The sequence below is a fragment of the Rhea pennata genome, chromosome 7 (assembly GCF_028389875.1).
Source record: "Rhea pennata isolate bPtePen1 chromosome 7, bPtePen1.pri, whole genome shotgun sequence".
Classification (NCBI taxonomy): Eukaryota; Metazoa; Chordata; class Aves; order Rheiformes; family Rheidae; genus Rhea; species Rhea pennata.
Genome location: NC_084669.1, coordinates 39236670 through 39263988, shown reverse-complemented (window position 1 = coordinate 39263988; position 27319 = coordinate 39236670). Strand labels below are relative to the sequence as shown.

The 27319-nt window shown below is 40.3% G+C and overlaps 1 protein-coding gene across 3 annotated transcripts in view; it reads left to right on the top strand.

Moving 5' to 3' along the window:
- PRKG1 (protein kinase cGMP-dependent 1) overlaps nt 1-27319 on the top strand; it is a 440105-nt gene that overhangs the window by 36235 nt on the left and 376551 nt on the right. For all 3 annotated transcript variants that reach the window (XR_009958878.1, XM_062579493.1, XM_062579492.1), the window contains exon 2: nt 26224-26390. Coding sequence is in view for 2 of the 3 variants with exons in the window: in XM_062579493.1 (XP_062435477.1) it covers nt 26224-26390 (167 nt within the window). In the remaining variant the exon portion in view is untranslated. The remainder of the gene's footprint in view (nt 1-26223; nt 26391-27319) is intronic.

The window sequence follows — 27319 nt, the reverse complement described above, 5'->3', positions numbered from 1 at the left end:
GGGGAAAGCGTTGGATGAATCATATTTAAGAGCTCTGTTTTTTTTTTTTTTTTTAAAAAAACATTTGGTTGCATAGCCTTGGGGAAGGTACAACATACATGCAAGAGATTTAACTAAATCCCTTCAACAGCTAAATTGGTTCTTTGAAGGCAAACGAGCGCATCTTTTATGGACTAGAGGCATGTTTTTAAGTGATCATAATAGTAATAAAATAAAGTAGAAATATTTGGAAAAGCACTTCATATTTAGAGTATTTGCATAAGTATCAGCAGATGATTTTATAAATGGTGTCTGTGCTGCAGTACCTAGGAGCCTTCCGTTAATTAGAACTCGCAAAGTGTGGTTCTAAAAAAAAACTCTCTACTTAAAACCCACACATTGGCAGGACAAGAAGCAATGGGCAAAAATTAAACCACAGGAAGTTCTGCCTGAATGTAAGGGGGAATTTCTTCACTGTGAGAGTGACAGAGCAGTGGAACAGGTTGTCCAGAGAGGTTGTGGAGTCTCCTTCTCTGGAGATATTCAAGGCCCGCCTGGACGCAACCCTGTCTACCATGCTCTAGGTGACCCTGCTGAGCAGGGAGCTTGGGCAAGATGATCTCCAGAGGTCCCTTCCAACCTTACTGATTCTATGATTCATATGACATTCCTATTTCAAAAATAATCGGGAGGATGGTTGTCAACATAATTTAACTGCTAGAAACTAAGATTGAGGGAACTGTAACTGGGAAAACTGAGGCAACCCTCCCGGAGTCATTGCTCCCTAAAATCTAGGTCAGGAGCTATGACATTGGACAAGCAACACTGGCCTCCTTAGTCGTATTATATTCTGGTTTTGGTGTCATTGCAGATAATAGCGTATCAAAAGCAGCACTGCAACCTCACTCAGTGGTGCTGGATGCAAATAGCCAGGGAGCAGGGAGAAAACCTTAAATGTATTTTCTTTGTGTGTGTGTGTGTATTTATATAAAAATAGCACAATGTGATGTATCCAGCAACCAATTAAAAGCATTTATCATTTGTTTGAAAGTAATTAACTGCTGCGGTTACTCTTATGCAATATAATGTTAAATCAATTTGACTGTGGTTCAGCATTGTTCTGAAGAATGATTTATGTGCCTGGAAAGCTCTGCTAATTCTTGATTGAACTCTTGACAACTGTTAATGTCGATGGACTTCCACGGGCATGCAAGACTCCTGCTCCCAGGCTTTACGCTGAGCAGTGATGAGGCAGCATCTCTCCACTGGTAGGAAGGTTCGTGTCTGCTACAATCTCTATAAGAAGTGAGAAAGGATGATGCACTCAGTAATGTGAGAAGTGGCCTAGAGCAGCGCCTTGAGCAATGGTATCCCTTAGGCCTCGTGCATAAGCTCTCAGTGGTGAGCTTTCTGTTCATCTTGTGGAGGTTGGAGAGTGGACCCTGTGGCATCCTGAGCCCCCTCATTTTTATTGGGGAGGATTATATGCATCCAGACAGAAGTTTTGCATGTAGTGTGTTGGCAGTAGTGGAGAATCCAAGTCAGTCAAATGTTATTTTACCCTGTTTTGACAGGTCTGATTTGGCAGTGGTGGAGTACTGTGGTGGTGCTGGATGGAGCTTTCCTCTGCGTGAGGGTATATGTGACTCATACCTTGGCATCTGTGTCATTTAATGCATTGTAAAGTGGCATGTGTGAGATTGCTGATAGGTTTGCTCTTTGTACAATTCAGCCTTCTCATCCTTTGATCAGGGACTGTGGTGAGGAATAACTATATTTAGTTATTATGCAGAGGACAAAGGTTTTTCTATATTGGCAAGTACTGCCTCGGGTTGTCTCTGAACTATGTTTGTTTACCTATGGCATAAGTGTTGATCAATTAAGCTGGAATGACCGGATGATATTTCCTTCAAAGGAAGGGTCGAAAATAATTAGTTGGACAAGGCTATTAAAGTCATATCTGTTTTGTAACTTTATCTGATTCTTGCCTCAACAGTGATGGAAATATTAAACTGTAATTTTGGTTACTTTTAGTTGACTTAAAAGTATGTGTTTTTGTTGCTGCTATGAATTTCTGCTGTTTCTAGATACCAGTTTTAGCAGTGTAATGTAATATAGGAAGTTGTTAAACAAAATTGCACTGAAACTTTTATGCTGCTTGTATGCAGAACAGAAGTAAACGTATTCCAGAAGTCTGATAAACAGCAGTGTAAAGCAAGCTAACGATGCTTAACAACAGTTAATTTACAAACTGCTTTTTTTTTAATTAGAATGCATATCCATAAATTTGCTTTCTAAAGAATTAGTTTTTCTCTTCTTGTGCGTATTTGGTGAATGCTGTTGATGGGGAGTTTTTAAGTGCAGCAGGAAACAAGGTCCTGGACTTCTGGCAAGAAGCCCACTTAGGTTTAGCAACTTTCCTGAAAGTGAATACGCTCTGGGCATGAATGCTTTTTCTCCAGACTTGCTATGAAAACTTCTGCATTTTGTGTGCATTGTGGAAATGATGTAGAAACACAAACCTATAGACTCCTCAGCTGCTGGCAGCAACCTGTGTTAGAGGCCCCCAGAGAAGGGGAATGGACTGCATGCCCTGAATTAAATACTATCTCTCAGAGCGCCAGATGCAATGTATGAATCAAAGGAAGAAATTGCTTAGATGCATACTTTTGCAAAGTTAGAAACACAGTGACTTGATAGGTAATGATTTCTTCGCTTATCTGCTTTGAAACAGATATTGAGGGGTTTTAAGGTTTCAGAAATCAGGTAATGTAAGCTTTGCCTTAAGATAAAGAGTCTTGTTAACTAACTAGAAACTACATTTTAAGCTGTAGGGGTTGGTGGTTTAAAGGCCACATCATTCCTGATTTACTGTTGTAAATGATACTCCTTGCTCTCTGTTTTGCTGATGTTTCTTGCTTTTGGCTTTTCATGATGCTAAAATACTCGCATTTGTAGCTGTCCAAAGGATGAATGTTTGTATAGATGTTTTTCAACTGCTGTTTGCTTTTTCTTGGGGGTATGTGCAGGCAGAGAAGTCCATGCCATTCAGGCTGCATAGTTTTTTTTTTTTTTTCCCTCTTTGAAGGGCTGGTAGAACAGGAAAAGAAAAATCTTTGCTACAGTGGAGCCTGCACCTGTTTTCTATCAAATAGTTCCTTTCTCCTTCTGTGAACATCTATAGAAAGTGGCATTATCTGTAGAAAGGGATTGGTTGCGAGTGTGGGTATGTACCATGTCTCCTGATCTACTACATGTCTGAAACTATGTTAAGGTCTTTCAGAGATGCTGGTAAGCATCTACCTTGAAAGGTTTGGGTTGTGGAGATAGATACAGTGTACTTGCGAAGCGGCAAGCACAGGACTTAAATTTTACAATGTTCATGCAGTCACTGGTTTCCTAGGAAACTAGTGCCTGAGCACATATAGCCAAACTTGAATGCTGGTTCAAGTATATCAGCAGAAAATGGGCTCCCAGACTTTAAAAATTGCAAAGTGGAGTTAGGATTATTTGGGCTGTACTTAGTGCTTGTTTGTTAGTAACAATCTTGAAGCAGAATAGCACTGTAAAAAGCCCCTAGTCATAACTGCAACTCCTTTTTTATTGGTAGCAGTAGTAGTATTTTTTTTGATCCAGAGCTGTTTCTTTCTTCAAATTCCCTTTTTGAATAGATTTGTGAGCATATTTGTTGGAGGTGTTTCCTGTTAAAACACACAAACTGTGTCAGGAAAACCTGTGGACCAGCTCTGCAATGTAGGCTTGAAGGAAACTGGAAAAATACCCTGCCAGGCTAGCTTATCTTGTTCGGTTATTTAATATTCTGATGGTGGGTGATCTGAACAAATAGAAGAAATCATACTGTAGCTGTCTGAGGTGACTGAAAATGAAACTATAGTCTTGTAAATACCCACATATTTTTAGTTAAATGATATTTTAGGTTCAAGGCAAATAAGTAATGACAGCTGTGTATATGCATGTCTCTATTTATCTGTGCATACATGAGTGTTATATTAGCATAAATATACTATGAGACTGACTTTTATTAAAATACAAAATGAGTCAACCTTCATATTGGTAGCGTATATAGAATTTTTTTCCAAAAGCGGTTGGACTCCAGGAATGTAAAAATGCTCTTGGCTTCTGCTGTTTGGCAGTCAGTGTAATTCAGCAGCAAAAGAATAAATAACTGGTGACATGCTGCAAAGGCTTTAGACTTGTATTGCATCCCTGCCCCTAACCCCCTGGTGTAACTTGGTCCTGAAGATCTGTCGGACCTTATTACTATTTAAACCGCCTGTCTGATGGGAACTTTCTGCAAAAATCCACTGCGTGTAGGGAATTCATTAGTGTTTTTGTAGTCCATGGGCTAAACAAAGAAAATAACTTTCTTGAGATGGGTAATGTTTCTGGACAAATGAAATCAATTGCTGTATGACTCAGACAACAGCACATCAAGGCAATAGCCAGGTACTTAATGAAGCTGTAGTTAAACCAAAATGTAATGCAAATAATGCCATTAATAAGCTAATGGTCAGCCTCACGTCAACCCATGGGAAGGTGATGGAACATGTAATCTTGAATCCTATTTCTGGATACGCGAAGGGCAGGAAGGTGACCAGGGTTGTCAGCGTGGATTTGCAAAGGGGAAATTGTGCTTAACCAGCCTGACAGCCTTCTGTGGTGAGATGACTGGTTTGGTGGATGAGGGGAGAGCATTGGATGTTACTTATCTTGACATTAGAAGACTTTTGATGCTGTCTCCAATAACATCCTCGTAGACAAGCTGGTGGAGTGCAGGGTAGAGAAGTGGTCAGTGTTGATGGACTGAAAACTGGCTGAACTGCTGGGCTCAGAGGGTTGTGATGAGTAGTATGAAGCCCAGCTGGAGGCCAGTTGTTAGTGGTGTCCCCTAGGGGTCGATACTGGGACCAATACTGTTTAATGTCCCCATTAATGACCTGGATGATAGAACTAAATGCACAAAAGTAGGACGAGTGACAGACACACCAGATGCTTGTGCTGCCATTTTAGAGGCACCTTGACAGGCTGGAGAACTGGGCAGAGAGGAACCTCGTGAAGTTTGACAAGGCAGAGTGCAAAGCCCTGCCCCTGGGGAGGCATAACCCCATGTACCAGTACAGGTTGGGACTGACCAGCTGGAAAGCACCTTTGCAGAGAAGGACCTTGTGGACAAGTTGAACTTGGGCCAGTAATACACGCTCATGATGAAGAAGGGCAACAGTGTTCTGGGCTGCATGAGGAAGAGTGGTCAAAGGTGATCCTTCCCCCCTAGTCAGCCCTGGTGAGGCCACACCTGGAGTACTGTGTCAAGTTCTGGACTCTCCAGGGCAAGAAAGACATGGACCTGCTGGAATGAGTTCTGCAAAGAAGCACAAAGATGAAGAGACTGCAGCAGCCTTATATGAGGAGAGCCTGAGAGAGCTGGGACTCAGCCTGGAGAAGAGAAGGCTGAGGGGAATCTTATCTGTGTGTGTAAATATCTGAAGGGAGGGTGTAGAAAGGATGGTGCCAGCCTCTTCTCAGTGATTCCCAGTGACAGGATGAGAGGCAGTGAGCACAAACTGAAACACAAGAGGTTTTATCTGAACACAAGAAAATGCTTCTTCACTGTGAGGATGATCAAACACTGGAAAAGGTTGCGCAAAAAGGCTGTGGAGTCTCCATCCCTGGATATATTCAAAACTCAACTGGACATGACCCCAGGCAACCTTCTGTAGCTGAGCCTGCCTGAGCGGGAAGGTTGGACCAGATGATCTCCAGAGGTCCCTTCCAACCTCAGCTATTCTGTGATTCTGAAACAATGGTCATCTTAATAGCTACAGAGATGCTTTGAAAATCATGGCTCTTAAATCTGAGAAATTCCATTAACTAAAGAATATGGAGACTTGCAATGGAAGTAGTGTTCATCTGCTTGCCTTTAATTTTCAGTGTTGTTTAAAGCAGTGAAGTTCCATACGCGATTACACATGAATTTCCTAACAGTAGTTGAAACTCTATCAAATTTGGGAGAAATGCATTTGTTTTTGAACTGTGTTTCATAGTTTTTTTTTTTTTTTTTTTTTTTTTTTGAGACAAATATTTAGGTAAATGATTTTGAGACGTGGTAAATGACTTTTATTTTATTATTGTTATTTTTTAATAGGCTGTGTAGCTCAACATAGCTGTTTTCAAGATCAGATCTGCAGTAACAGTGGCTTGGTTTTGTTATCTTGGCTAGGCAGAGCTGGGTGCCTGCATGGGAGCCTGCAGAGAGATGTGGAACAGATTGGTTGCTCTTCCCAGCAGCAAGGAGTTTTGGTGAGAAGCTGGCAGGGACACAAGGCAGTAGTGTTTAATTTGCTCTCTCTTCCTGTGCTGACAAGTGAGGGGAAAAAAGGAGTCAAGCGTTTGAGTGTCAAGAAGTTGGGGGCTGAGGAGGGAAAAGGAAATGGTGGTGCTTCTCCAGCTTGCCAGATGCACTGTCTTCTGCCTTCGTCTCAGCTTCTTGGTTCCCGTGTGTGTTCTGGGATCCTCCTTGTCCCAGGATGTGTCCTGCCTGTGTGCTCCCAAAGCCCTCTGCCTTCCCACCGCTGCTGTTTCCTACCCACCACGGCAGGGCAGATTGCCTTTCCCCTGGAGAGGGCTATGTGCGTCCCATCCTCTCCTTCTCTGTTCTCTTCTTAGCCTTCCTTGCTTAATCCCCTGGATCTCTTCTTCATTTCTCTTCTTGCTCCTCCTTCCTCTCCAAGACTTTTTTGCACTTCTATGGATTTTTGGCTCTTTTCTTCCCTCAAAGCTCGCCCTTCCTTGGAGCTCTCCCATAGATCCAGACTCTACATCTCCCTAAAAAAAGGCTGCCTTGTTCTCACTGTATGTTAGGAAGCAGAGTTTCCAGTGGCTATAGGATGCAATAGCCACGGAGGCTTGGTATTTTTTTCCCCCCCCCCGATGATCTAGCTTTTCTAGCATGTCGGTTTGTACAAGCTCAGCCTGCTCACGACTGATCAGATGTGACGTTCCGCGGGCCTCCTGTTACGGGCCAGCAGCAATTCTATTGAGTCGACTGCCGAGACCTCGCGTTGCCCAGCCCAAAGACGGATAACGCGCATCCCCCTGCCCTAAAGAACTAACAGTGAGAAGGACGCAAAGCGGAAGAGCGGCTGGCTTCGTGTCAGCGCGCCAGGTGATGATGGCGTTCAGTTATATTGACAAAACATCATGATGCACGCAGCGCAGTGACAGCATCGTTCTGCAGTTATTTGGTATGTCTCTGTGCTCTGTTCGATGAAGTGCTTCTCCTAGCTCTGGAAGGGTGCATACCGCTTTTTATTATGCCTTATCCTTATTGCAGTCATGCCTGTGGACCAAGCAAGAATATAGCCTCGCTGTGGCAGGAAGCATAGAGCCATAAAGTAGCGGACTGGAGCTCAGTTAGAAAATGGGTGTGTGTATGCTGTGCATGGTATGTATGTGAGTGCTTAAATGGAACTTTCTGTGTAAACTTGCTAGGTATTTCAAAACTACTTGAATCAGAGTATATTGCTTGATTTCCTTTTGCCTCTTTGCATTTTTTAAAAAAAAATCCTATTAATAACAGGGCAGTTGCATGAAGGGGAGAACTGATCTCTTGTTCATGAGACACTTGATTACTTCTTATTTTCCTGGTTGCAGTTTAGGCCTGTGAGGCACATGAGAGAAATGGAGTGTGGAGAGGCAATGGGTTTTCTACATTAGTAGTATGCACAAACATAGATGTACTCAGATACCAGGATAATGAGTACGCTGGGAGAGCTTAAATAAGGCAGATTCTTTGTTTCGCCTTGATATTATCTTGGTTCAGAGCATTGTTTGCAATTCATGAATGGAAGGTGCAGACTTTGACTTGCCACTTGAAGTTAGACTTGTTGCTGTAGGAATATAATTGAACTTTTACGGTGTTTTTGCTTTGGAGAAGGGACACAGGTGGTACAGCTTGTACTTTGTTGCTTCTTAACCGAGTCTGACAGGGTATCTCATAGTTGCAGCATGGTTTGGCAGGAAGAGCTCATGTGGCCTTTCTTTTGGCAACGGCACAATATTCTGTTGCGTGGTGGGTATTATATTGCGGCACAGCAGCCTTTCATTAGTGGAGTCACAAGGGAATGCCAGCTATCCATCTTAGGTCCCTCTATTCATTTGCTAGATTTATTAATGTGCCTGCAGGAGGGCATGCACCATCAAGGAGGAGGGCTTTTTGCAGACACGGCCAACCGGAATACCACAGCACACTAGCCAATAATTGCAAATTTGGGAATGTTATACGTACTGCCACTGCTTGTTAGGTATTGGGCACTGGGGAAATGACATTTGGCAGTGTTTGGTGGCAGACCTGACCTCTGCTCCTGCTGTGCAAAAGCAGCTGCTCTACCTTCTGTTTTGCAAGTGTTGTTATTTTCTCATCAGCCACCACGGCAGGTACCTCACAAGCATGTGTTGTCCATGACTAGAAACAAATGATCGCTTCCCTCCTAAATCCCAAAGCTCTCTGCTTTCTTTTTTTCCTCCAGACTGTGTACAAGAATGACTGTTACTGTTCTTTAGGCAAAGCAAGCTTAAAAGAATCATTATCAAGCAGATCTCTTTATAATTTCATGCCATTATTCTTGCATAGATACAGCAGTTTTTTTTTTCTTTTTAATGGAAAGACAAATGGAGCTCAAATAGGGAGCCATTAGCCTGATATTTAGAGCCTCACTTGACATGCATAGACCCAAGTTGAGATATTAGCCCTCTATTTATAGATACAAGTGGCAAAGCTCCCACAGAGAACGAGGCAGTCCCATCTGCGTAGTGAGATGAAGTTTCTTGGGAAACTTGGTTGAAATTGGGCAAAGCAAGGATATGAGAGCATGTCACTCAAATAAGTAGAGGCTTTACCTCTAGAATATGGAGGCTCTTTTTTTCTCTCCTTGGTTTTGTCCAGAAATTCCTAGGTCTTCTAGAAGAGCTAGAAGACTTTTTTCTTCTTTTTTTTTCTTGTCGTGTATTTCTGTTGCAAATTTAATCCAAATGAGCCTGTGTCTATTTCTTAGATTTTTTCTAAATTTTTTTCCAAAGCAAAAAGATTTGAGGCAACCGCTGGGCAGACATTATAAATTGGAGGCATGTTATTTGATTGAGTTTGCTGGATCTGAAGGCTGCAAGAATTTTGCTTGGCTGCAAGGCTGGTACTGAAGAAGGCAGTTGTTTAGCTATAGCCTAATAATATTCCCAGAGCATCATGGTAGCATTGCTAAATTGCTGCAGAATTAATGAATATGTAACGAAAATGTAAAGCATCATAAATTTGCATATTACTTGTATAGGATTTGGAAGTGGAGATAGAAACAACCTGATTTATGTAGTGAAACAGAGCAGCAGTCTCAGGATGACCAAGACAGCTACGCAGAATGGAGGTGCTTGTGTAATGTAATGAAAAAGTAGGATCTTTAAAAGCATATAAAGTTTTACTGGAAGCTGGAGAAGCCTTGTAAAGCATTAGATTCTAGTTTCCAAGTAGTACTTGTTTTTTTTTTTTTTTTTTTCTTTTAAGTTTAAGTTGCTTTTCAAGTAATTTTTGCCTTTTCACTGGAGAAATGATACAGGGAGATAATAGTGTGGATATTTTACCTGTTTAATTTAAGAACGTGATACTGATACCCCCAAAAGCCCTAATTTGTCATCAGGTGGTTTGCTCTGTAACTCCTTTGGAGTTGTCCCAGATCTCCGCTTGGCTTACTGATATAAAATGTGAGATGTGAGAGGGATCATCACACTCTGAACTGCAAATATCTGCTATCTGCCATAAAGTCACCAAAAGATTGACAAGGCAGAACTCAAGGTTGCCAAATTGTTAGTGCCTTGGCATCACCCATCATTTCTCTAGGTTTATCGCTGGAGATGATGGTGCTTTGCCTTCCATACCTAAGCTGCTGTACAGGTTTTCTTCTTGCCACCACCGTCTTCTGCTTCTTTTAAACATGTCTTGTGTTCTGCATGCTTTCAGAAGACCCAAAAGTCTGGATTTTTTTCTGTTTGTATTGGTGATACTGAGATTGCTCAGACACAGCCGTTGAATGCCCTGATACCACTTTCTCAGGATTGCTCTATAGACTCAAGTGCACTTTTCTGCAGTACATATATTGAGAATAAAAGGCAGCTACTCTTGCAAATTAGTGTGAAAGCACTGGAAAAAACTGTAGAATATTTTCTTTCCCCTGAGTAAAAAGCTATCCTTTTGCCTGTGGCATATACTTTTTAAAAATATATCTGTTATGCCGTAAGAAATTCTGAGGAGTTAAATCAGTCGTCTGCTGGTGCCTCTCTGCACTCATCTCAAGAGGTAAATCAGATGCCACACTGACAGACGTATGTGTGTATGGTAAAACTACAGTAAGCAAGCTTTGGTTTAAATGATTGGGAGGGGGAAATCATTCTGGGTAACAAGATGCACTTGCAGTAGTTTTCAATACACTGCTACAGGTGCCCAGATATGTGATCACTTAAAAAACCCAAAATGCAAAAATAATACTTTGGAGAGCTGTAGTGCTATTTAAACAGGAATCTCAAAATGTTAATTTTTGTTTGCTGCTTGATAAGGCTTTTATTAGAATCCGTTTCTGTTCAGAATGCAGGTCTTCGAAAACTTCGGCTGCTCTCTGTGTCTTGCTGAATGAAATAACTAATGTTTCCACTTTGATTATTAGAGGTTTGGTTCACAGCCAAGCGTGTCAGAGCAGAGCTTCTTCATATAGAGGCTAAGGTTAAGAAACCATCCTACTGCTGGTGCTTCAGCTGAAAATGTCATTTTATCCACAGGACTCGGGAGAGTGGTCGCAGTTGCTTATGGCAGAGATTTGTTCCGGGGAACAAAAAGAAAAAGTAATAAGATCGTGATACTACAGCTGGTTCCTTGCAACGGCTAAATATAGACAAAATAGCATGTAGTGTGGAAAAAAAAAATGTTCACTCTGTTAACTGGGCTATATTTAGGTGTCGGATAAACAGATTTTTGCTTTTGACCCTCCCCCTCACGCCCCCAGAACAGCTTTATATGCTGTCTGCAAATGTCTTGGTTGTTCATGGCTTCTGCTCTTCACAAAAAAAGAAATTTGCACTGGTAAGGAAAGGAGAGCTGTTACAACTGAAAATCTAAAAAGATGAACTTTTATGGGTATGGTCCCTATGTTCACTCTTGTTCTTGCTGTGCAGTCCTTTGTTGCATCTGTGTCCATAGGATGTTCCAGTTTGCAATACAGTTACTACTTATTGCAAGTAACTACTTATACAGTTATTACTACTTAAAATACAGAAAAAAACCCACTATGACTAAGGAGTATAAGCTAAATAATAAACACATTCTCTTACAGCTGCTGTATTTGATCTCACTTGCGAGTTTTTACCTTGCAACAGGCTGTTTTCCCAGCAGTACTGTCAGTAGCAATTGCATGGTTACTCTGCTTGTTCGTCAGTGCATAAGTGTTTTTTTATTTTATTTTATTAAAAACAAATAGTGCAATATTCTGCCAGAAGAGATTAGGACAGGGAGTCCTCAGAGCTGCAACTGTTACTGTGTTTGAAGGAAAAGGTTTCATATGCCCACATAAAAGGCTTCTTGCAACCTTAGAGGTAGCCTGAGTGCAGTATGAAGTTATTTTATTAGTTTAATTTTTGCTTTTTACAGACATACTTGTGTTGTTCATATTTTTTTTTCTTTTCCTTCTTTCTAACTTACAAAAAGTTGGGCAGCCTGGGCATCCAGTGTACTATCCTAGAAGAAAGAAATTGTGAACAGCAGTGCGAGCTTTAGTCTGTTCCTGCATTGCAGACTTTGATCTAGTTGCTTTCAATGCTGATTAACCAGCACTTGTAAAGTCTTGATTTTTCTATCCCAGAGAGTGTTAGCTATAATTCCTTTATAAGAATAGGTACTCAGCAATTACGAGTTAGGTTTCATAGCTAATTAAATTGCAAACTATGAGACTGGGTCTTTAACAAAACATAAGACATGTAAAATTCCAATATCTCTCAAGCTCTCAATTGGTAGGCATTGATTTCCCTTCCTGCCCTTGCCCCAAGTTTCCATTTAAATAACACTGCTTAATACAGATACTGGTTAATGACAGATTTATTTAGGATTCTTCTTTTTCTACTAATATGTGAGGAGATTAGAAGCTCTAAAACTGATTTCATTGCTATTGGAAGTCCTAGGAAGGTGAGCAGCTGGCAGTTTTGAGTAGTTAAAATTTGGTCTGTTTTTTTGGTCTTTTTTGGTTTGGGTTTTTTTTTTTTCCTAGTCTAAAAGCTATGTGGAGCCCAACTTAATCCTTGGAAAGGATAGCTGGTCATTTGGGATTTCTGCTTAACTTCCAGCTGGATGCGCTGTGCATAATTGTCCAAAAAACGAAATTAGAGCACCTGCAGGTAGTAATTCTGCCTGTCATTTTTGTTCTCCATGACCTGGCAAGAGCCTCAACAGACTTCTCTTTATTGCTTTATAGCAGCAGAGCTGGAACTCAGGGCGATAGCTCCTCCAACCAGATTTTTGGTTGTGTTCTTGTTCTTGGATGCTGCTTTGATAGCACAGGACCTGACAGAAGTGCACAACTCTTGGGCATTCACTGGACCTTGGAGATGGTGGTTTGGAGAACATCAGAGATGGAATGTCATTAGAACTTTAATTCCCTGATGATGGTCAGTTGAGAGAGTTTTTTTTTTTTTTTTTTTTTATGGTATTATGGTTTCAGTCAAAGCCAGTCACAGCATTTAATGAGAAATGATGTAACTGAGATTGGTTTAGATGAGTTTTCTATGTTTCCTCGTTCATTTGCCGTATTTCTCAGGGTCCTGGAAGGGCTTTTTGCAGCACTAGCATCTCCTTAAGTGCTATTAGCTCCACAGTATAAGTGGTCTTACGCAGATGCCTCTGTGTATTTTTATTGTGGCAAAATCATCAGTATGGTTATGAAACTTGTTTATGTTGAAATTGTTGTTCATTGGATAAAGATTAAAAGAAATTCTAGCTTCTAACAAAATCACAAAAGACTTAAGATAATAGCGTTAACAAATTAATGTTAATTCATTCTCTAACTTCCTCAGTAATTAATATGAAAATACTGATCATTGGGGCACACCTCAGTTATTGGAAGATGGCAGAGGTATGGTAGAAGACAGAAAAAATCTTTTGCCCCAGGGACCCAGGTTAAGCATGTTGAGCTCTATTTAACCCTTTCCCACCACCTCTGTGTCCTTTGCAGTTTATTTCCTTGCCCACAAAGTAACACAAAGATTTCTCCGTACTAAAATACTCTGCAGCTGAACAGGATTTGTAACTATTGCTTATCCAAACAACCTGTTTTGTTTCCTTCAGTGCGTACAAAATTGTGTACATACCTCAATTGAGCTTGAAGGGGCAAAAAATACTCTCTCTTCCCCCCCCCCTCGAAAGGCACAATCTGCAGGTGCTGGAAAGGATTAAATATAAAGATAATCTGGTTTAATAATACAGAGATGTTGAAGCTCTGCAGACCACGTATGATTTACTAGACCTTTATAAATAGAACAGCATTGTATCTTTATTGCAAAAGACCCGTAAAGTGGCGTGCTGATTTATTGTTCGTCATATACAGCAGGTTTTAGATTTTATTCCTTGAGTGGAAAGGCAAATTGTCCAAGCAGGATTTGAACCGGATAGCACTGTACATACCAACTTTCTCAGAGCACTATTTCAGACTGGTCTCTTGTCTTTGGTTTCAACAAGAGTACTTGTATGAATGTTTTACAGGCCCTTATCTAATCAGTGTAGGTTTTATCAAACACCAAGTAATGACTTCGTCCAAGGTGCCCTGTCTGCACCTAATGCAAACCAGCACTGATATGTTTTGGTGTCACAAAAAACACTCAGGACTAGATGCTCAGGACAACAAACATTGGGTCCACAGGTCCAACTTCAAAGCTGCGCTTGTCCTCTGGAGGTCCCCTCTAACTTACGCTATTTTTTGATTCTGAGATTATTTATGCTTTTTGTTTGGATTTATTTTACAAAACTGGCAGATTCCATATCGTTGAAATGAGCTACAAAATTGCTGTGGCTCACGCTTCTGCCTTCCCCGGGAGGAATTTATTAAACGTGTTGAGGGCCTTGTAAAATTTGTCACCGACTACTAAAACTGTACAGAGAAAGAAAAACAGGGGAAGTCAAATCCTAACATCTCTTTTAGCATCATTTTAGGAGCAACATCTGTCTTAAAGGACACCAGGATTAAAGATGAATAAATAATTGTTAATTTTACTGTAAACAAGCAAGCAGAACCGAGTAGTTACTTTAGATGCAAGAGGTGGATCTCTCGTGTTTCATAATGGACAGGCTTCAAGAGTTGTCATTTTTAGAGTCTCATGGGGGAAGAAGGTAAAATCCAAGTGTTTTTCCAAAGTTCTGGCTGTGTGTCATCGCTAGCTAAAAGAGTTTGTAGGTGAGTAGAGGAGTTTCATTTAAGACAGGTGAATCTTGCATGACACAGTGGGTGACCTACATGGTTGGTGGGTGAGAGTAAATAATCTGAAGTCCATTGAAAATAAAAGATGGTTCAGACTTTCCATAAAAGAAGGCATACAAGTACTGGTCTCTGGCAAGGGAACAATAATATCTCTTTCTTTCAGATGCCGTGCTTAGAGATCGGCTGCTTTTTCTTGGTATTGTCATGGAGTTTTCTCTCTAGCTCTGGCTGCTGTTGATGTCTGCTGGCAGAGGGGAGATAATAGACTGAATTTAGATTAAAAAACATGCTGCAGTGAAAGTTGCTCTATTTGTTCACTCGCTTGAAAGATTTGTATGTTTTTGTTCTGTAAACTCTCTAAAGGGAGAGAAGGTATGTGTGTGTTTTTTTTTTTTTTTTGTTTTTTTGGCGTTTCAGCGTCAATTACTTCAATTTTTCATTGATTCAACACATGCAGGAGTCGATCTCTCTGCTGGTGAATATGTGATGTATTAATTTATAGACAAACAGCTTGTGTTTGCTTTTAACTTTGAGGCAAAGAAGTGCCAGAGCATCTTTAAAAAATGCAGTTAAATGTCTTTGGTATTAAGTAATACTTCTTTAGGTCAGAGTTAAACTGGATTTAAAATTATTTCTGCTGACTCTAGGAGTTCCTGTTTCCTATTAAAAAAAAAAAAAAAAAAAAAGCCTTTTAGCATGCATGCTTTTTGCTTTTGTTTTCTCTCTCTATTTATTCTTGTAAATATTTCCTAAATTTAGTGTGTGAATTTTGGGTGGGGGGGCAGGGGGGGACCTCAAAACATGGCAGGATTGTAGTGGTGCTGCCCAAAACCAAAACAAACATTGCATACAAAACACCATACAATATTTGGGATGGAAGAAGCTCTAAGGGAACCACCTGTGCCACCTGTAAAAGAGGATTGTGTCCTTTTTATAACAACTGTAATGCACTGATTTACTGTTCTTGTGAGGGTGGGTTTTTTCCCCGCTTTTCCACCACATCTAATACAAGTACCTCTGCTACTTCCTTTTTCTTCTTCTACTCTTCTGCGTTGACCCTTGAGGGCTCTTCTGGCTCTTTCTAGCCGTCTTTGAAGCCTGCTAGGTCCTCCTTCAGACCTTCAGCTTCTGGCCTGCAGCTCTAGCTTTCTGCTCAAGGAAGATGATCCAGAGTAAATGCAATGGGAACAACCATTTCCCATTTGGAAAAGGGGACAGCAAGAGAAAAGGAAAGGGTGTTTGAAAGTAGACTAAATATCGTAATGCAAGAAAAAGAAAATACGGTGTAAAGTAGGCATATGAGCCAACTTACTCTTTTGGTTATTTGATGCAGATAAAGGTAATTTAATTCTGTGCCGTATTCCGGCTTATCTCCTCTGTCATGGTTCTCAGCCTTGAGCTGTTTCCTTTTTCCTGTGCCCCTGTTTAGAGCCTTCCTCTAAATAAATGGCTTTCTGTGAAGTCCTTGAGTGACTGACTGGCACTCTTCATAGAAATAGTATAAATAATAGTAAGAATAGTAATAATGAAGAGTGGGGGCACTGATAATTGCCCACAGCTGCAGCGTATGTTGCAAACGTATACACGAACGGTTCAATCTACCATATGTCACACTTTAGAAATGTTTTGGGAGAAACATATATAGCTGAGTTCTTGCGGGAATGTTGAAGCAGGGGAAACTGATGGCCAAGTGCCATCTCCTGATATGACATTCTAGATCCAGAGCACCGCTTATATTGGTGTGCTAGTTATCTGGGCCCTCACACTTGAGATTGTGCGAGGTGGCCAGCCCAGAGGCTTGTGGATTAAATCCTTAATCCTTCACACACCTTTTGAAAGTGTCTTGAGTTCCTCTTGGTAGGATTCAGGTCAACTCTTGATCCGTTCTCTAACACGTGATTTTTGCACTTTCAGATCTTTGTTGCTTTATGCATTCACACGTTTACTTACCAGCAGATCAGTATGCACCTGTCTCTGTGTGTGGTGCTTGTATTATCATAATCCACGTTCACCCACAGTCTTTGTTTTAGCAGCATTTGAAAAGAGAATTCCCCGCATCCCCTGAGTTTGTAGTGACGTCACGTGATAGCGTAGCATGAAGCTACAGCTCCGCTTCATGCACCCTGTCTTTGAGAAGAGAGCCTTGTTTCTGCAGAAACTGTCTCATGATGGCAAATGTGCATGCTTTCCGTCACTCAAGGCTTAACAATGAATCTTGAGCATTCCTGTTCTATTAAAGGAATTACTTTCTTGGCTTGCTACAGGAGCAATGCTCTTGTCTCTCTTTGAAATGGTCCAGTTCATAAAGAGGAGAGATCTGGCAAGCTTTTGCTCAGGAATAACTCAATATCTTTCACACAAGGGTTATGGCTTGCCCTCTTGCAAAGCAGCAGTACTAGCGGGATATGGTTCTCCAAAATATACTCAAAAGAATCATTTCCCTGGTGAGCCTGCTGTTCCTCAGCTTTACCTTGGAAGTAAGCTTGTGTTGCTCTGTCCTCCTTTTACCTTAATATGTGTCCATTTTTATCAGTGTTCCCTGAATACAAGTGGTGCCATAAAACATCAGGTTGCTGGTATGCTGGTTGTACAAAAATACCTTGCTGTTTGTAGGAAGTATGGTGTTTTTCCTGTTAATATCCTCTCAGGCCGAAATTCCTAGAAACCTTCAAATCCTATAGAGGACAGTTATTTCAATCCAAGAAGGGCTATTCCCCAAAGCTTTTAAAATTGCATAATCTTTTCCTTGCCTACCTTTCAGTTCTCTTTTGATGTGATATTTGTCACTTACTCTTCAGAATTATTCTTTTGAATTCTTTTGTACTTGCATTCCTACTTGGACTGTAATATTGCAACCCCCGTTGCTAATTGAACTCTTGACTTGGGAATTTAATGGGATTGCGAGAAACATGATGTCAGCTGTAAGTGGAACATGATCTTAGCACTTGTCTAATATGCAGCTATTTGAAGAAATCCCTCTGCAGATGGCTGTAGAAGAAATAGGTGGATAGGATGTCATAGATTTCAGGTATCTCTATAGTCTTTAACCAGTGTACGTAGGAGTTTGGAAAACTGAATCTCTAGCATATCTCCTTTTTGCCTTCTAATCAATTAGAGGATCTGAGACTTTATGGAGGCTCACCTCTGAGGCTGCAAGTTTCCAAGCATCGGACCATGTTGGCTTTTAAGGAAAATTTGCTTCTCTGAAGTTAATCACCTTATGCTTCTCTCATGTTTGCTTTATAGCTAGGCATTCTGGCCATGGCTGTGAGGCCCTGATCCCACCTGTAGCACGTCTCAATGAAGAGAACACCTTAGTCCGTCCATCTGCTCTAGACCTGTGCGTCGTGTTTCTATATTGCTTTATGGACTAGATGGATTTTGCTTTTGGTTACGTCAGAGGCAGAAGTACAAATAATGGCCTGGGATTCTTAATAGACTTACTAAAACAAGATTAGTGCAAAAGTACATCTGAACAGAAAGCATTTTATATGAGGCAATGCTGTCTGGATAGTCTTCAAAGCTCAGCAGGATAGAGACCATCAATACACAGGCAGCGGGAATAAGAATTAGAAGATAATATTCCAAATATGACAATCTCTCCCTGATCTGGCTGGATAGAAACAGTCAGTGGCACCTTCCTGCTAGGAGTCCCAGCCTTGCTGCTTTTCTTTCTGCTATAGTTCTTCTTTCTCTGTTTAAATTTTATCAAGTTGTATGACTTGGTATTTAGGCTGCTTAGAGTTCTCTATTGTTTGGCTGGAGGCGCTTGCCCAGCAAATCTGGTTTGTTATTAGACTAGACGTAGTCTGCAAGATGGTCCTTTTACTGACTCTTAAAGAAGCAAGAAGTATTTCTCCCTAAGATCCCTAGAAATATTCAAAAACTTGGGATTCTTCATATTGCAGTCTGCTGTTGTACACCTATAGTGTTTGAACCGGGACTTCTCCAGGCAGCACCAGTAAAGCGGAAGGACCAAAGCAACTTCTGCACTGACAGTGACATCCATCGGAAGGGTTAGCTGAATCGTATGAATTGACCGTTGAATCTCTGATCTTCTTTCGTAAGTCACATCTGTGAAATCACATCCTAAAGTTGCACTGGAGGCAACTTTATACTTACGCTATCATGACAGTGTTCTCTTCTCGTGCTCTTATGCCGACGAGGAGCAAAGTGCTTTTGCAGAACACATTCATTTTGCCTAGGCAACAGCACATTTAGAAAAGATCACAAAATGTTTGTAGCCTCTAATCCAAGAGACAAGAATGAGCTGTCTCTGCTCAGAGGAGCTCTAATTGGATTTCTGCATCTATTTAAATTAGGTTATCATCCAGTTGGCAGATTTCCTGCTTATTCCACCAGGGTGAAGTCCATCTCTGTAACTGCTATCAGTAACTTTCTTCTCCAGGGCATCTGAATGCAGTTCTCTGTCCACATGTTCATTTATCACTTTGAAGTGATGCAGGCCTCAAAATACGCTAATAAACTTTGGAGAACTGTTCTTAGGTGCCATTTAGCTGGACTCCTTATACTTGCCTCCGGTCAGGGTTTACTGCTTGGGAACTGCAAAGTGTATGCGGATAATTGACTAACTGATGAAGAAACTCTTGCCTTAAAATAGACGTTTCTTTTTAAGATACATTACTGTGGCCTTCAATATGCGTTGTCTCTCTCTCCGCTACACAATCTTTATAACAGAACCCTGCAGGTAGAAATGAAGAGTTCAGATGGTACCCTCGGCATCATGACATATGGGTGCATATATATTTTTTTTCTTATATTTTCATTAGCTTGAAAAACCTCCAGCTTGGTCAGACTGGCTGTACATGTTGAACATGGCAACATGACAAAAAAAAAAAAAAGTCCCCCCCCCCCCCCCGCCAGGCATGTGGTTGCCTCTTGGAGAGGTCCCGTTCCTCCTTTGCCATGACCTTGCTATGTGCTTTGGCCTATAATTAACTGGCCAAAGCTTATGCATCAGGGCACTGTTTGCTTCAGCTAATCGAGTCACTGATATATCCTGTTCCAGGGTATCGGCAGTGGCTTCCCAATGTAGCTCCTGTAGGAGTTCCTCGGAGGTGCCAGATAATTTCAGAGCAGGCAAATTCTGCTGGCAACAGCCAACTTTTCCTTAATGAGCGTGCCAACATTTCCGGTATCGAAAGCTTTATTTTATTTTTTTTTGTAGACTGCAAAATACTAACCTAGGAAAAAATGATAAATTAAAATCTGTGGGGTGAGACACGTCAAAATATGAGTTAACAACACCCCCACCTCCGACGCGTGCTTACAGTGTTTTTTGTGCTGACAACATTTTGCAGGGTAGGTGAAAGGAGAGTTTAACTTTTTTCTTAAATTAGTTCATATTTTAAATGTTGATGCTAAAATATGATGATCTATAGGGTAAATGAACCATGTTTTTTTTACTGATATATTTAGAAATTCTAACTAGAGCTGTCTGTCAGCACGTTTGCTACACAGCTCCTCTATTCCTGTAACTAAAGGTCGTATTTAAGTAGGCAAGGTTTTAGGTTTAGATGAGGGTACAGTTGATTTTCCTGTTGCTTGTGTCTTTAATCAAAATGTCAGTTTAAAAAATTTCAGTGTGCAGTTCTAAAGAACATATTCTTCCCCCAGCTACGAAGCAACAGTCTGCACTGAAGATGTTTAAGGTCCTGCCCAGATTTTTTTTTCCTCTTGAAATTTGAAGCCAAACACACTGTGGGTTGTATGCTGTGGAAAAAGCAAGCACTGGGTAGAAAATCATCAAGCATATTAAAAGACCGTTCTTATTCAGTCCAGGACTTGAACCCTACTCTATTTCCAGTTAATGGGATCAGAATAACTCTCAGGAGTTATATTTAAAATTCCCTTTAAGAGGCATTTAAAGCAGACTTTATCCATAGCCAAAATAAATGGATAACGTAGAGTCATCAGCTATTAATGACGTTACAGCCCAAACCAGACCATGGTTTTGCTGATGAGCTAGAAGAAGAGAAGAAAGTTCCTAACTGGTAACTCTGAGCTCTGGAGGAGTACTGATATGGAAGCTCCCCCAAAATGTAGTGTTTCGGGGTAAATTTCTACAAATATACTTGCTGGATGTAGTTAGTGGAGAGATGCAAAGGATATACGTTGAGTGTATTTAATTTAATTTGGATTTTTACAGCATTGAGGAACTATCACCAGGCAGATGCTGCTGACTGTAATAGCTCTGAGCAATATTTACAATATCAGCAAATAATGAGCTCTTCTCTCTGAGGGAGCTGCACTTTTACTACTTGGAAGTTCAGTCCTGGCAGTAAGCACCGTGTGTCTACTTGGTTGAACTTCTGTAGATCTTTCCCTCCAAAACGTAGTGCATTAGGTCATTTGTAGCAGTTTGAATATCCTTGGTGCCTGAGGCTCTAGAATAAATGTATTTTTCTCACGTGAGTATTGAGCATAAAAGTTTGTATTGAAAAATGGTTTTCTTTTCTCTAAAAAAAAAAAAAAAAGTTTTAGAGGAATAACTGAAGAAATTCTGTTCATGTGGACTTTTTCCTCTCTGCTGTTAAGTGAGTATTTTTTTGCATAGACATTTTCCAGCCTTATTTGCCTGGTATACTGCTTTTTGGTTTTGTTCCAGTAGGCTATCTCCACAGCCTGGTAGCTCAAAGTGGTTTCAGTATGTAGCTGCAATGTTACAGTTGTGAACAGCAGGAAATTCAGTTCTCTTCCCAAATGTTCTATTAGTGTTTCCTATACTGAACTCCAGACTTTTTTTTTTTTTTTCTTGGTCCACCTTTACTAAATCAACTGCTCCCAGTAGTCTGTTCCCTGGAGAACTGTAGCCGTGTAGCTGCTATAGCTCCTTTTTGACCTAAGGTTTGTGCAAGGCCCATTGCAAACTGCTGCTCTACCAATGCAATACGTTGCAAAAATCTAAAGCCCTTCTTGCAAACTTCCCTAGATCTATATTGCAGTATTTTTTTCCGTCTGGACATGTGTTATTCCTTTTGTTAAAGTCAGCAGGCAGCATTTCTGATGTAGAAGTAAGACCTTTTGGGATGAAGATTAACGCTTTATTCTAATATTTATTGCATGCGCCTGGAGGTACAAATCTAGCATAGGGTGGGTGGGTTTTATTTTTTGGTGCTTTGAGTTAAGAGGTTGAGATTACCTTTAACTTTGCTCTTATAAAATGTAAACTGCAGAGTAACAATCTGTAAAAAAGGGTTTTGTATATGACTGCGTACGCTGCGAACTACTACAGCAGTAACTTTGCTTCTGATCTAGGGCTGCATAACACCTCCAACTGTTTTATTGCATCTGCTATAAAACAAGATTTTTTATTTTCTGCATTCATGCATATTTGAGTAGCCGGCAGATGTTAGCAACAGGGCTTTAAGCAAAATGCTGGGCCGGATTCTGCATTTCACTGTGGCCGCAGCAATAAAGTAAACCTTAATACGAGCCTTTTCTGGCACAGCTTCTGTGCTGAGCTCCTACCTGGGAAATGTGGCTGAATATTTTTGAGGCATTTTGCTGCTCATGAGCTGTTGTACTTGCTTGCTGGCGTAGTTAGTGGCCAACATAGATCCACTGGGTTTGATTTGGCTGGAGGACAGGACCAGCCCATCGTAAAGGATTAGGAGGTGCACATGTAATTTAACATGCATTTATGTCCTTTCCCTCTAAGGAGCTTCTCTCTTGCAGCCGGTAATATAGGTTTTTCTGAATTAGGAAAAGTTTTCCAAAAATAAGGTGCTTTTTGCATGTCTTATATGAATTAACTTGTACCTACTGGTGCCATATTTGTTACCTTGATGGACCTAAACCAATTTGGTGATGGCTTACTGCTAGGTTCCCCACCTCTGGAGAGTAAAGATGATACCACCTGCTTTCTGTTCTGAATGTCCGTCCACATGCTTAAGTAAATATTCATGAAAATGCGCTCTCCTTGAGAAGAAAATAGTGTTGCCTTATTTTATTTGCAGGTCATCTCCTTTAGAAACTTGAATTGGAAAATACAAAATAAACCCCCTTAAAAATCAGAAGGACTAACAAAATGAAATGACTATCTTGTTTGAATGACTTTCTTCTGATGGCGTGAGTGTGACCGTTTTCAGTGCTTTTTGTATTGAAAAGCAGACGCATGTATAAATGTGTCTGGGATAGATGCCATTTACCTGAAATATTTTTGTATGAATTACTGAAGGAAAACTGTTAAATAAAATCTAGAAGAAGCTGTAGGACTGTACTTTGCCAAGCATGTGGGAATGGTAATCTACATTGCATGAATAATTTTTTTGTATTATTAGCCTGACGAATACTCTCTCTTCCACGGAGCAATAGAGTTAATCTTACTGTAGCTATGACGATGTATTTTTAGTATCAACTAATTTCCGAAGAGTTCAAGCTAAGCTTGTTCTTTTTTTCTTTTTTAAGACAGATGGAAAATTTACTGATGAAAAGGTTTTTCGGCTTTACGCTACAAAACGTACTATAGCATGATGTGAATACAGTCGTAAACGCAGAGCTCATTCACAAGGTGTTTGTTCCTACAACGAGACACTGCTTATGAGCATCTGGAGGTGCTCCATTTGTATTTGAAGTCCCATTATTGAAGGACAGCTGGTTAAAGCAATACTTTCTTTCTTTCTTTCTTTCTTTAATGTTCAGATGTGGCGGAGTTATTATCCAGACTATTCTATGGAGCTATCTAATTTGAATAGGCTGGGTTTTGCCAGAGAAAGCATGTTATCGATGTTGTGGCTGGCATGCTTTTCATCTTAATGGTTGTGTTTTATTATTGACATTAAAAAGGGGTTGAATGACTTAGTGAGCACCTGAGCTTTAATCTCTGCCAGACCTCTGTGTTGAAGGATCGAGGCTTTTTATGCTGTGAGTCTTTTAGTTCAGAGGTCCTCTTAGAACAGAAGAATAATATTGAACTCTCAGGTTCCTACAGTTTGCTGCCGTCATGGATGTATGTTCTGCTGCTTTTACCCCCAAATGAACTTCCAATGGGTTTTTCTTAGCCTCCGTGCTGATCCGTCTCCATCAACCAGGCCAAGTTTTCTGGATGCCTTCAAATTCTTCATTGCGCTCGGTTCCTCCAAAAAAACCTTTTATTTTTGTTAGTGTTGGCCTCTAAAATAACGGAGGAGGTCCAACCTCAACCATCTCTGAATTCCCTCCTGTCTCTTGTGGATGTTTTATAAACACGCTGCTGGAAAGACTGACCTTATTTTTATCAAGGAGAAAGTCTCATTTTTGAGGCTTGGAATGAAAGAAACGGCTGAACCCGCACCACTGCTTGATGTGACTAATGTGAAAGCTTTTATTATGTCTTCTCCTTTGGCATGCAGTTGGAGTAATGCTAATAATTAGAGCCTTTGTCATGAGGGTTTTGGGGACCTGTGGGGGTGGCTTGGGCTGAAAGAGCAGTATTTAGTCAAGTTTTAGCCTAGAAAGGCTCCAGTCTCACTGTGGCAGAGAAGAACCAACGAGCAGGGAGAGCAGGTTATCTGTCATCTGGTCAACCTTATACATTACCAGCCTTTTATTACCAAAGGCGAGAACAGCATCGGCTTTTCTGATGGCTTTTATTTGCTTGCAGTAGGAATGGGAATGACACTACGTGAAGTCAGATAAGGTTTCACAGGAGCAAATGTTTTCAAAGCAGTCTTTTTTTTTTTTTTTTTTTTTAAACTTACAAATGGTACTGAAAAGTCTGGCCTGCTTCACATCCTGCACTTCAGTAGGTCAGTACTAATGGATGTTGTTGTGAAGTCGTATGTTTTATTGTAATAATCCTAAAACAATCACAAACATAAAAATCCTAAATGTTAAAGAACTAAATTGGTGCTGTACATAACCTTGAGGTATACTTTAAGCACTGTAAAACAGAATATCCCTAAGGCTGGCTTTTTTTTGGACTTCTGAAGCCCCAGTTTGGCTATCTTTCAGAAGAGCATGATTCACTAACATATCTTAAAAAAAAAATTTTTTTTTAATTCTCTGTATTATTTCAACAAGATAAAACTCATTCCAGTGCCTGAGTTCTGCAGGTTGCAGTCGTCCACACGGGCTATGTCCATGTTAGCAGTTTGTTCAGCCCACTGAAGTGGATCCATAGAGTGAGAAGCTAAGTGCTGAGGACCTGATGTCCACTCTGGATGTGTTTCAGGGCTTTTAGCTTGGTCTAGGTCTAGTCCGATCCTATGGATCGAACACGTGCTAGTGTTTGAAACTGAAAGCTGGTTCAGGAGGGACAACTGGGAGTTGTACCTCAAACTCGTTCCTAGTGTGCATGTACTTGTGTCTGCTGAGTGCAGACCAGCTGGTGGCAAAGCCTTCTCCATAAGCACATACGGTGAGGTGTTAGTGCAAACAAATCTTCCCAACTGTGCTAAAGGTTACCTTGCTCCTTAGATGCTCCTTGTGTGTTTTTTAATTTAGCTGCTTATAACAATAGTTTTGGGGTTTTGTGTTGAATTATCATGCGATGGTATCTCTGGAAACTCCTTAAATTCCACCTCCGGAAAGTAAAAGCCAAGCAAACTTACGGGGAGAAGCTGTGTGCTTTTGTATTCCCACAAATTCAAAGTTTTAAAGGTATCGTACAGAGATGGCTCAGTAGCAAACGTATCACTTGGAAATGATTTTCCTTTCTAATTATCCTATTTAAGCCCTGGTTCTTAGGCATTTAGTATCCTCAGCTGTTCGTTTGCACAAAGTTGCTTTGGGAGGCTTTTTTAAAATACGTATCATAATGTTGTAGTTACGCTGCATTAGCAGGTAGCTTAAGTTGGACTTGACGATCTGAAGGGAATATTCAAGGGTTTGTTCAGCATATTGACTAGCGTGTCAGGTCTTAGCAGTAGTACCTGAGTGTGTCACAGCGTGTGGGGAGCACTGTAGTGATAGGAATTGACAAAATCTCAGAAAAATCAGGAAAAACACCTAAATGGTTTGATTCTTCCTTTTGTAAGATTACACTTGCAGAGGCGGTTCTGGAGAAAGCGGGTTATGCTGCATCTCCATTTGCATAGTCCCCCAGAGAAAGCTAGAAGGGCACCTCTATTTTCTGTTTTCAGATACAGCTATTTCCCTCCTAAACTCTTCTAAAAGTGGAGAACTTGAGACTTCTAACACAGTTGCATTCAAAACCAAAACTACTTGCATAATTTTTTGCAAACAAGTAAAATTTTTTTGAATATTCCACTAATGAGCAGTCAAAGGAATGAATGGTGGTGCTATTTTTGCAATGATGGTGTCTCCTCTGAGTCTCACTGCCTTTGGAGTTTGATTAACACAATATGTGAGGGCATTCTTTGAGTATCTCCTGCTTTTATATTTCCCATTCTCTATCATTTAATAGAAAATTCAGTCAACTAAGAAAAAGCTTTAAATTTCTATTTCCTTTCAGTTCTGTATGTGGAAGATATTTCAGGTAGCTGTCTTAGTCTTTGAAGTTATCATAGACAGGAAACTCATAGCTAAAAGAATCTTGCAATCACATGGAATCTACTCTTTAATTAAAACTTGACCTATCTAAAACTTATTTACAGTTTTTTTTGTTTAGTCTTTTATAGTTGACTTTTATCATATTTTGGGGAAAAACCCTGGAGTTTTTGCAAAAAAATGCGGACACACTGGAACACTGCAGTTGTACTAAACTTCGCATGCTACTAATGAGCTCAGTTGATGGACATGTTAATAAATCTTGCCTTTCTTGTTGTAGATCCAAGGAACTAATAAAGGAAGCAATCCTTGACAACGACTTCATGAAGAATCTGGAACTGTCACAGATCCAGGAGATTGTGGATTGTATGTATCCGGTGGAGTATGGCAAAGACAGCTGCATCATCAAAGAAGGAGATGTGGGGTCCCTGGTGTATGTCATGGAAGGTATGGTTTAAAATGCTAGTATTTAACATTACTCTGTTTTGTTTTTTCACCACATAGAGACTAAAACATGGAGGAAAAAAAACATTACTTCAAAGAAAGAGATTAAGGACACTGTCTAAATGTTTGCTGGGAAATTGCAAGGACTACCCTTGCCAGAAAAATTCATGCTAGAATTGTCTATCTCCCTATATAAAGAAAGATGGTTAAAACTTAACTTAGCCCTGAGATCCATTAGAATAAATCTCCACCTACATATAATCCTTTGGCTTTGAGGTGATGGCTTGCTTTTTAATTAAGGATTTTAAAAAGGAGAATGATTTTATAGAAATGGAAAATGAGACTTGACTGTCTCATTGGACAAGGACAATATAATAATACCTCCCTACCTTATAAAACACTGAGAGTAAGTTGGTAAATATTAGTAAAGCATATTGGGATCTTTTCAGAAGCAGTGGTATTGTGCAACTAAAAATAGTATTTTTCTGCCTTGTGCATGAAATGTGTAGTGTATGTAGTTTGGCATGCCTGATTTGTCGCAGTTTGTGCTTCTTAGGGTTTTATTTTCTCTTGGAACAAGAGTGAATGTTCTGTTATTTTTGGGGAGCCATCAGATTTTTGAATCTTACGAGCAGACCCTTAGAGCTGTTGTCAGTGTGCTGCTTCTCCAAAATGTTAGCTGTTTGTGTTTTGTATCCTATTCTTTCGAAGTTTCCTAAATCTCTCCAGGTCTAAGAAGGTATATTTTTTTTATGTCTATGTATGTGTCTTCTTTTTTCTTCTTTTTTTAAGCAAGTATATGTTCTTCTGTAGGAATTTCCATGCTGGATCAAACCTCATGTCTATCTACTGCAGCATCCTTTTTCTATCAGTGGCTGGTGGTAATAAGCTCTGACACTAATGGCACTTTTAATTCAGCTAGCACAACATGC